The sequence below is a fragment of the Atta cephalotes genome (assembly GCF_000143395.1).
Source record: "Atta cephalotes unplaced genomic scaffold scaffold00018, whole genome shotgun sequence".
NCBI lineage: Eukaryota > Metazoa > Arthropoda > Insecta > Hymenoptera > Formicidae > Atta > Atta cephalotes.
The window spans coordinates 60,542-72,982 of NW_012130082.1; the positions used below are offsets into that span (position 1 = coordinate 60,542).

Consider the following 12,441-nt stretch of genomic DNA (forward strand, 5'->3'; position numbering starts at 1 on the left):
TTTAACCAAGTCAATAAACATTATTGAACACATACATTATATCGGTCAAATAGATCGATAATGAAACCAAATAGACATGAGATAAATGTCTTACAAGATGGTGATCGTTCCTTTATAGAAAATAGTATAAAAGTGTTTTACTATACTCTAAAATAATTATATAGCAATTATTATTGAATAAAATAAATTTTCTACTAATATAAATTGTCTACTAATTATGAATTTACATTTTTTAAATATTGTTTGATTATACTTAGAAGAACATTTGTTTCCTCATTATACAGATAAATTGCATTGCACATTGCAAATACACAAATTTATAATACACAAATTTAGTAAAATTTACAATAATAACTGTAATTTGAAATTTAATCTAATAGATTACTCTCGGCAATTCGAAAATTGAAAGTTCCACTGCTAAATAGATTTATATTATTTGCGTGCCACCATTAAGAAATTAATTTTGTTTAAAGTTCTAACGCGGGAGGTATTTATAGAAATTTTCTGGAAATTCGGAATGAGAAGGATGGCACGCGGAATACGTTCATAGCAAGAAGGATGTCTCATCCGTGAAATTGGAAGCTAAAAATATTAAAAAGTCGCAATAGACTGACGCGGAAGCTCGAATCCCGCATTAAACGTTTGAATATTCGATGCAACATCTCGGAGATATCTTGACAATTTCCCGTTCCTTTATACAACATCTGACGTAAAGTCGGTGACACGTGCGATATAAACTCACGAAATGTGAAAATAATAATCTCGACTTAGCATTTTGAAACGACAGTTTCAATAGTAGACTGTTTTAAACTTTATGAAAAATGTTTATTGTATCTCTAGCTATGAAAAAAAAATATTTAAACTTTCAGAGCAATAGATATACATATTATTAATAATAAAAAATAAAAATGTAATAAAAATTAATAATAATAAATCATATTTTATTGCTTGTAAAACTATTGCTATAATTTCATACCTTTTTTTAATCTTTAAAAAAAATAAAGACTTAAGATTTAATACATATTCGAAAATTTTTAAGCATAGGATGTTGAAAGAGTTATTACATACAAATGAAGAAAAGATGATACAAATGAAGAAAATGTATTAGATTTACGCAACCCGCATTATATCGCACTAGATTCCTATGATTTTAATGCAAAGGTGACTTAAAGCTCTCAGAGACATCGAGGTCTAAGTGGGCGATGGGTCCGTCTTCTTACCGCGCGACATTCGAGAAACTTTCGCGCTTTCTTCCAGAGACGGCTCTGCATATTTCCTGACATTTAAACTTATTCAGCGTAACTTTCAAGCGACGAGACAAGAAGGAGGCGAGAATGTATACTAGCGCGCCGCAACGATAACTTACTTTTTCCCTGCTTGTCAGTCTGATTTCCTTTCGCTTTAGTCTTTGTAATTCCATGAATACCGAATTGTTCCTTTCTTATCTCGCACTTGAATTTTCTCTTTGTGGCGATGGAAATTAGCTACGCATCGAGTCGATTGAGCGAAAAGAAAAATGCATGTCTCTTCATTTTATCTGCTTGAGAAAAAGATTATAATATTACCATATAGACTTCAAGAATAAGAGGCTGATGATAGAATACATGCAGATTATTCAATTCTCATGATGATGAAGATTTACTGTATAATATGCGGATATATAATATATTAAAATTATTTTAAATTTATTTTAAAAATATTTTAACAAAATGAGAAATTAATAAAAGTTGTATTTTTAAATATGACAATTTTGAAAATTTGAATATTGTTATTAATATCTTTTTTTAAATATAATTTATTAAAATAAACATTTCTTTTTTATTATTGCTTCAATGATTAATTTTCCTTACTAGTTTTTATATTTTCTTTATTATGTTATGTTTATAAAAATTAATTGCAGTTCAAAGGAATTGCGGAATTCGTTCCTATATCGTAATTAACGAATTAGTTGCTCGGTCTGACCTCAGTTTTACTAGTTTTAAGGGAAAAAAAGCAAAGACAGCAAGGATTACATTGGGGAGTCGAGAATAGCGAAAGTTTCACTTCAATTGGGTGAACGACGTTGACGCTTTCAGGCGACGTCGGAAATCGAGAGAACGTGGTCCGATATCCTTCGTGTTCCTGTTCGATTTAAGTTGGAGGAGGACGAAGTTGCGCGCGTTTACGTTGTTACGAAACTTTATCATCACCACAACAATAATATTTTTATGTTAGTAGTAGTAACTCTGTTAATCTCAGACGGAGCCGGGCGTGACGTTCGAGTTCTCTCGAGTGATACTAGTTGAATTAATTAAGTTTAATAAGCGAAATGTAGATTTACTTTTTTTATTCATTCTTTCATTTTGTTACAATTTTAACGTGAATTAAATAAATAATTTTTTGATAATAAAGTTACGAATTTTTATGATTATCTAATAAAACGATTGAAATAAAGTAAATGAAATTCGCTTTCCAAATCAATAACATTTTAAATAACGTTTTGAATCACAGCATAAAGTAACATATTGATATAATTTGCACGTCAAAACTCAGTTCCACTGATTCTCTGTGTAAATATACTTTCATTTTGCTAACTTTCAATCCTGCGATTCGCTTTTTTATCGATTCACGAAATTCAAATACCATTATATACTTATGACAGAGAAATATTTTTTCATAAAAAAGTTGTTTAATATATCAAAAATGTGTGATGAATCATTTTAAAAAACAGATATTTTGAATTAAAAAAATGCCTCTGCAAATATTATTCACGAGCTAATTATATGTAATTTACATATAATTTATATGTTATGTTATTTATTATTATATTAATTAAATGTAATTAATTGTATATTAAAATTCACAATAATTAAATTAAAAAACACAATAAATAAAGTAATTTAAAGCTAATGAGAGCGTGGTTAGACAGGTGCTAATTATGATGTCAAAACTTTTATTACTTTGCGAGAAGGATGATGTCATCATTATTTCAAATTGATTTGCGAATAACTTGAAGGATGACATCATTCTTCTTGTAAAGTAAAAATTTTGTCATAACTTGCGTCACTTAACAGCGATGTATTCTCATTAAATTTCTTTGTTTATCGTGTTTAAAAATTAGAGAATTTGTATAATTGTGTTACATTTTATATAATTGTATAAATTATATAATTGTATAAATATTACACAGAGAGAATTTTCTTTTAAAATTTATTCCTGAAAATATAGTAGTTTTGGTGCAATACAATATTTTAAAAATTTTTACCATGCACTTCAGTAAAATTAATCAAACTTATTTTATACTTTGTTGTGATTTTATTAATGAATGAGAGAGATTTACATTAAAATTCTTCGAAATATAATGTTACCCTACGACTATCATATTTTCAGGATAAACTCTAAGAAAAAATTCTCTTCGCGTACACATAAGTAAAAATATATATTATATAAAGGATTTGAATTTTGATATAAATACGGATACGCTTTGGTTGCAATAACGATCATAACTCACTTGAAATTTTCAAGTCACATGAAAAATTCAGATCATAAGCGCGAGAAGAGTTCTTTTTTTCATGATACTAAAACCACGCTGCTTTTTATATTGTTTCAGACATGCATTGGCTCGTTTGCACCTGCATCCTCACGGCGACGACGGTGCTTTCTTGCCGGCAGAGCGAATTTCAGTGCGCCAACGGGCACTGTATCGCCCTCAACAAAGTTTGTAACGTTGTGGACGACTGTGGTGATGGAAGCGACGAGACGCGTCCATGCTCGCGTGAGTTAAACTTTTGCCCCCTCCGGTTTTGTCGCACGTAGAAAGCTTGAAGAACGCTTTTAACGTGCCGACAAATGCATATCCACTCGGCGAACTAACGCAGAAACCGCGATGGCGCGACGAATGAATCTGGGATCGTTGAAATTAGTTGGAATGGAATCCGGGACTGAAGGATCTTATTTCCAAATGTTTACTATCCATCGTATCAAACGTCGAGAATGAATCTAGTAGAGAAAAAAATTTTAGAGACGAACAGAAAGTTCAACAAGCTTTTTAATTCAGATAAATAAGTTCAAATTTAGAATAATTCGTCACTTTTTCTTACATAAATTTCTTACAGAAGTTTAATGTTAACCGATACCGAAAATTATTTATTTGAATATGTATTAAAGCACTAAACAGCACTAACAGTAGTACTTTTAATATCCAAAATAATTAATCACTATCGTTCAATATTATTTCTATGAGGGCCATCCATCAATATTAAAAATTTTACGTATTTTCGCGAAAACTACAACTCATATGAATGGTTTACAATTAAAATTCTATTTGCAGTAACAACTTATTCTTTTGTATTATTCTTCTGTATACTTTAATTAAATGTTTTTTGTCATGAACTAATCTATAGTCCAATTTGTGCGAAGGCAAGTGGTCGAATCACGAATCAAATGTCCATTTCCAGCTCTCAACTGCCAGTATTTTGGTCTCAATTCCTATTGCCGGAGTGTTCTAAAACGGTAATTGATCCCTTCATTGTTCTCTGGCAGGTAGCTTCGATATCCGCTTCGATACCCGCTTCAAAACGTGCCTTGTTGCGATTGTCGGCAAAGCCAAGCGTGCGCAGGAATTTCTACTTCGTTAGAAATGCCGACCTCTCCGTTTTCTTCCCCGCACGAACCAGTCGATGCCTCGGTACAGCTTCGTGTAAAGACAGAATGAAATTCCAACGATGCTGCAAGAGTAATATTACAACGCAACGTTCAAAGAGAGATGGTGACAGAAACACGATATTTCATGCCATATAAATTTCGCGAATGTTAAACTAAAAAATTTTTAAGACTAGACATAATACGATTAAATATTATAAATTTAAAATAATTAAAATTTAGTCAAAATTATAATACAATTAGAAGAGTTGCAGTGTACAGAATAGATTAGATGTGAAAAGTTGCATTTATAGTAACAAAATTGGCTGAATAAAGATTTAAGAATAAATGTCATCACATCAGCCCAGCAGCTTTATGCTATAGTTACGCAGCTTATGCCATTTTGTATGTGATGGCTCTAAGCTTTTATGTAAAAAATAAAAGCTTTTATGTAAAAAAAATAAAAGCCGTAAATATTTATTTGCAAAATAATCTATTCATGGTCCCATAATATTTGTATGCATAATATTTGTGGCAATCATTTAATATCTCTCGTTGCAAACGCTTTTTCTATAAATAATCTGTGAAAATAAAAATTCTATATAAATTATTAATAATCATGAAAAATAAACGTTTTTATTTTTTTAAGTATTGCTATATTTTATATTGCGACAGAGATTGAAACGAACAAACTGTAAAATAATAAAAAATTTATAAAATAATAAAAAATACATTATGTTTATTAAAACTAAATAATGGCAAAGAAAGATATTTGTACAAATATAATTTCTTTCTCGTCGACGTGATAGAAACCAACCGTCAATGTGATAAGACCAATAATTTTGATAAATATTTTGCTCAATAACTATTTTTGTCATTTACAACGAGCGAAAAAAAAAAGATCAAAAAGTATGCGTATATTGTCAATAAAAATATATTGGGACAGACTGAAATGTTCAACTGTCACTTTAACACAACATTCTTCACATTGATATGAATTGGCTGTAACAGAAAGCTATAACATCACTTTCGACAGTTGACGTAAATAATTTTCCGATATTTATCTAGAGATACTTAGCAATAATTTCGCATGCGTTAGATAAATAAATTTCATCTTAATTATTATAAACAATTGTAAATTGCGTTTATTATTGCACGATGAAAATCAGTAATATCACAAAATTTATCAAAATAAGATTGTTTAACATAACGGTTTATCATTATATAACATAAAAATCAAATACGCGAAATTCAGCAGGTACTTCATTTTAAGAATCTACGATATGCCCGATGAGATGATTCTATACGTAAGAGATGGGAGACGCTTCCCTTAGTCAGACCTGCCTGTTATCGACAGATCGTGATAAAATAGAGCAGTTTGAACGAGCAATTTGGTGACAAAAACGGACTCGTGCCTTAGTCGTGCGTATATACGTGTCTACCTTTTCTTGACATCGTCTAATTTCGCATGATTTATTTTTCTTTCTCTCTCAGCATATCTATTAAAGGCCAACTGCTACGGCCAACTGCCACGTCTGCCTATCAAAATTTAGGCTCACACATTAATTATTTATAATTTTTATAAATTATCTTTGTTTTGAATAAACTAAGTTTCTAATTAAAAATTAGAGACTAATTGCAAGTTTTTAATAAAGTCTCTAATTTTAGTTTTTTACTAAAAAAATTAAAAGTATTCTTAAATATCATATTAATGAGATTTGTAAAAGGATATATGTTCTATTTATAATTGGATCTATGAATAGATTAATGTAACTAATAAATGCATAAGAGCAGTTATTAATGCTTTTATATTTAAAGTATTTAATCTAAAGTTAATCATTTCTCAGACAGTTTTCTTTTGGAAGTGATGTGTAATTATCAAATGTGTAAATATCAAATTATCGCCTCACTATTATTGTACAATTTGTCTAGAACTGTAGAATTCGTCCGACTGTCAATTACAATTTAAATAGATGCATATGGCATTTGAGAAGGGTCTCGGATAAACCCTCGATCAGCTCTTCTTCCTAAGAAAACCAACCCTTACCACGTGCATACAATAAAACGCTCGTCAGAATACACAGCGGACGTTTCCATGGTTGCCAGAATTTACTGAATACTCCGGCAAGGCCATCAGCGACGTCGTAGTCGTTTAATCTACCAGGGGTTTTTGCCTAAATCCCTCGCGTGCACAATGGAATGCCCTTGCCTTGTACATCCCCCTTTCACCTCTGCGGCACTTCGTACAAAAGCAGTCAACCAACCAACCAACCACCAGCCAACCGTCCCTTTACAAAATCCAGCATCACGTATATGCTTGTTAATTAACCCAAGTTACAAGATGCGTTTATACACGGTGCGTATATGCAACGGCGTAGTAGAAAATTATTTCTGACAATGCGGACATTCCTTTATATTTGTGTGAACAACAATGAACTTTTCGCACCAGACGTGGAATGAGAATATTTCTGATTTTATATTCAAGTTGTTGCTTCGAAATACTTTATCGTTGATCCGATTTGAATCGATCTGCGTTTATGAAGTAACGTAAAAATGAAAACAGATTAAATATCATCTTTCACATACACATACATTAATTGGTAGCATAAATTTTCTGAGATTAAAATGTAACTTTATTTCGCGTTTGTAACAGTAAGCAATTTTTATACAACATAGTAAATAATTTCATTTGTTGCGTTATCTTTATTTATGCATGATAAGTGATTGCACTTATTATATTCATTTGGGCCCTTTGTAAGAAAAATAGCTTAGAATATTACCTGAAAGTAATATTATTACAAGAAAACCAATTATTTCGCGATTCATAAATCTTATCGTTTATCAACATTAATTAACATGCAGCACAACCCCGTTACAAACTGTAGACCTTAAACGAGTTATAAAGACATCATTAACTCTGTGCAGGAAGTAATTAACCTAAATTACCACCTGCGGCGTAAGAACGGGGTGCAATACATAATGTGTTTATTGGTGTAAGAACATTCGATTGCAGGAAGCGATTTCTCCTTGTTAACAAAATATACGCAACACTGCGCTGAGTTAATAAATGTACATTACGAACGTACTAAGTTCCCACTTTCAGTCGAGTAACGCCGAGTTTCGCCAGAATGGAAAGGGTTGCTTGAAGAACATTGCGAGTTATCTAGTCGTATGACGGTACAAGCGAGAAACATTCTAGTCACGTATCCGTAAAGCCAGGTATTGTACGGACCAGAAAGAAAAATTGCAAAAAGAGGTTGCAATGTTTTCGTGGTATCGAAATCAGACGAGAAAAGCCGCAATTTCTTTTGTCATATATTTGTCATATATTTGTATACAGACTGTAACAATAATTTTGCTTAAGTCTATCTAAATTGCCATAACAATTTCCTTAATTAATTGGAATTAATAGAATTTTTTTACCTTTGCCTATAATGTATTAAATATGGCCTAACATCTAATATGTCTTATTCGTTATTCATGGATAATGTAATTACATGGTAAATTTAACAAAAAGCTAGTAAGTCATGCAGACTATCTAACTAGAACTGCTTTCTGTAAAGCACATGATGCGCATGATGTATTATCTTCTCCTTGTTGTTTATCGAATATTAAATAAGGAAAATAATACATTATACGCAATATACCTACGCTTTACTAGAACTAGAAGTACTGAACCAGATTGCATCAGTTTATTGTTTAATTTGTTCTGTTTGTCATTGTCAGTAAAGCAAAATACAGAACATCATAGTCGCGATGTAACATTTCGTAACTAATTGCTTTCTACACTACTAAGAGATGGTTATTAATTTTAGTAATTAATATTATTATAACTTTGTATTTACTTAATAGTTTACATTATTGTAGCTTTGTATTTATACTTTATAACACTATATTCAGTTTATATTTATCACGTTTTGTTTACAATTAAAGAATGTAAACTCTTTGTAGAACCAATTATATAATCAACCTAGATATACTGTACACAGTGTTATACACATTGTGTATACCTTGAATGTACACACATTGGTTATAATGTTCTCCTGTATTTTTGTTATTTCAAATCACAACTCCTAATTCACCTATTAAACATTAGAGATAAATAAATAAGTATAATAGATAAATAAATAAGTAGATTAATTATTTGTATAATATAAAAACATATTTTTACATGTTGTTATATTAATAATCTATAATCCTGTAAAAGTAACATTGGATTGGAACTTTATTTTCCATATTTCTAACATTTTTTATGAAAAAGAGAAATATTTAGGTCATATTGGGCATATACATAAAAAAAAGCTCTACTTTCTCTTAAAAACTTCACTATATTCATAAACATTGAAAAATCTCACATTTTTTTTTAATATTCAGAAATGTTTCTTTTTTTTAATCTGACCAACAATCAATTTTTGACTCAAAATAAAATTAGAAAAAAAACTTCAAAGTCTTAGATAGGCCATATAGGGTTCGATTATCTTGTATTTGAAATAAGTGCAGTATAAAAGAGAGATAATATAAAAATTATATATGAAATTATATACACAAAATTTTATTATATGATGTTGAAAGCGCAACATGAAATCCACATATAATAATATATTTTATGAGCAATAGAGAAATAATTATTCGAAATGTGACTTGACTAAGAATTTTCTGAATAATATATCGATTATAGTCCTCTCACGCGACGGAAGATGTCGGTTCGATGATTGCGCCATTAAATGTCCCATTTATCTTCCTCGTGCCTCAATGCGAAACTTTTGAAATAAAATAGCTTGATAGTCGGCCTCCTGCCGTTACATTGGCTTATAAAAGGACACAATTTCTCTTGACTAGAAGTCTCGGCTTCTCGTGGAAAGGTTAGCTCGCCAAAGTTACGACAGGTAATAACAAACTTTCGTATTCTTCCTCCTTGCGACACAAATGAAACGCTCGAGCGAGCGGGTTAATTTATATCAATTACACTGGCTGATGCGATTAGACCTCGAGAAGGACAGCGAAGAGGCGGATTAAGAAGTTACTTCTCATATCGCGTACTTGATACTTTTTCTATTAATTACTGAAGAAAAATTGTGAACGTGTCCATCTAACTGACAATTCCACACTGAAATCTTCTTTTTTATTCCTTCGTTGTTTAATTAGATGTCGTTTATAGAAACAATTTTTTAAATGTATAAACCGGAATATAGAATAATTTATCTAAAAAGAGAATAATTCCTGAACGTTTTAAAACCGACTGAAAATGTATATGAGATGTATAATATTAAACACAGAGTTGACAAGTAACGACGTTACATTTTCTTCTGAATAACGTTCTGATAACGCAATTACATTTTTGGGATAACAGTAACGATTTCCTTAGTTACTTTCATCGTTACTTTATTTCTAACTATGTAAAAGTTTAGTCGTAACTAGAAAATAGAGATGAAATATCGACGGTCTGATTGGCTGTTTAAATCATGACATCTTTTTTTCATTGTATTCACAGTTTACACGTATAGATTAACTCAGATATAATCTTAACAGTACATTTAATTTCTTAAAATAAAACTTTTTCTGTGTCATATCTCACAAATTAAATATATGTATATAATGAAGATTACAAACAATATTATTGTTTTATTATAATATAATTTTAGAGTATTCATGGTGAGTTATTCGTATCTTATTTCTTTTCTTTGAAAAACTGCCACCTGGCTAAATAATTCTTTCTATCCTTTCTTTCTTTTTAAATATACAATTTCATAAATGTTTTTTAAAGATGTTAAAATATATATAAGAATTTATTCATAATTTTTGTATATTTTTAAAAAATTATGGAAATTAACCCACACATAAATGACCCATCATGCACAGTAAAAGATAATTGTATATTAAGAGTTAAATATATAATTAAAAAATATCTTATTAAAAGTAATAACAAAAATTAAATTTATTTAAGTATAAAAATTACAAAAAATGCAATATATATTATGTGATATGACAGCATCTATTTCATTCATGAAAATAACGCACAATGTTTACTATGGGCATATATTTTTTAAGCTCTTTTCCTCTAATAAAAAATAAAATTTTCACATCTTTCACATTTTTACATTTATTGAAAAAATCTGCATATAATATTCTATAGTTAAAAAAAAAAGGTAACAAAAAAGTAACGTTATATTTTGAATAACGATAACAACGAGTTACTTTTGTAAATCAATAATGAGTAACGAGAATGAGTTATTTTTTAGGAAAAAAAACAGTAACGGTAACGAGTTATTTTTATGAGATAACGTTGCCAATCCTAATTAAATACTTATAATGAATTATTAAAATGACAAAAATAATAATTAAATAAGATGTAATTAAATAAAAGAAATCCTAATTAGTAATAGTGTATATTAATATATTATTAATATTAATAATAATTAATTTATTAATGTTATAGTATTATATTATTAATATTATTAATATTAATATATAGTAATAATAGTATATTTACAAGACATCGCACATTTCTTTACCCTGTTTTTTAAATTAACTTTCTCCTGTAATAAAATAAAACTTGTGTGCAACGAAAGCATTAGACGAAAACACAATAAAAATTTCAGAAGTAATTAAAAAGTTTGTAACGCATTACAGAATATTATCGTGCATTATCCGTGGTGTGATTATATACAAGTCACGTCACAATGTTCTGCAAAACGAGTGCAGAAAGTAGGATTTTAACGAGTTTATTTTTATAAAAGCTGAGTGCTTCCTCTTTTTCAACTGCTTGTAGACAGAAAGAGCATGAAGGGTCTCTTTTCTTTTCTATTTTATTTCTCTTACGGTCTCGTTTCTCCCAGCGGAAGTAAACGGCTGTAACTCGCTCGAAGCTTTCTAGCGAAATTACGGGAGCCAAAATTACATGGGGGCACAGTATATATACGCATAAAGGAGACCGAAACTCGTGGAAAGTACATAATCGCAACTCGGTGAGCAAGCATTTATTTAATACATGCCGCGAAGTTGTCGCCGTTGATATCTACGCGCTAGAGAGATGCATCAGTATACAAAATGCATATTAGCCATTTAACTTCTCGTAAGAATCCAAAATTACTTTGGAAGTACATAATTATTGTTAGCTTTACAAGAATACATAGACACTGTTCTCTTCGCTAATAATTCGACAATCTTAAACAACATCTCAAGTGTAATGCAACGAAAGTTATATATATAGAAATCATATTAATTTGAATCTTTTATTTTGTATGTACAATTAGAAGTATAATAATAAAAATAATGTGTTTTGCTTAATTAATGATAATGTAAGAATTTTATTTATCTAATAAAAAATAATATGTTTTATCTATTTGATTAATGACAGAATTTATCTTATATAAATATATGCATATAATTAATAATATATATAATTTTTCAACACGTAATTGTGAAATTAAGTTGGATTATATAAGAACCAGATGATTTAATAATCTTTCTTTTTAAAATAAAGAAAAGTCTCTCTTTATCTCCTTTGTAAAATTCCCAAACTGGGATGCTAAAAAAAAAATAGGAAAATTAAAAATTAAAGTGTTCTAAAATTATGAAATTGATTGCGTCAGAAAGAGGTAAGAAAATTCTAATACATAATATCTTGTCGTCAAACACATTGTCAGTTTTATCCTGTCGCGCAGCATATTTCGGGGGAGAACTCATCCGCACATCTTCATCGACAAAATTTGATATATTGGAAATAGGAGATAATTTATAATTATATAGTGATCCTTCGTATAGTGATAATTGATCTACAATAAAGTTTATTATAAAAATTCTCTCTCTCTCTCTCTCTNT

The 12,441-nt window shown here is 29.6% G+C and overlaps 1 protein-coding gene across 1 annotated transcript in view; it reads left to right on the forward strand.

The window, feature by feature from the left end:
- Positions 1-3,591: 3,591 nt before the first annotated feature.
- Positions 3,592-12,441, forward strand: part of LOC105618676 — a 46,513-nt gene continuing 37,663 nt past the window's right edge. The window contains exon 1 of the mRNA XM_012200203.1: positions 3,592-3,754. Coding sequence (XP_012055593.1) covers positions 3,592-3,754 — 163 coding nt within the window. The remainder of the gene's footprint in view (positions 3,755-12,441) is intronic.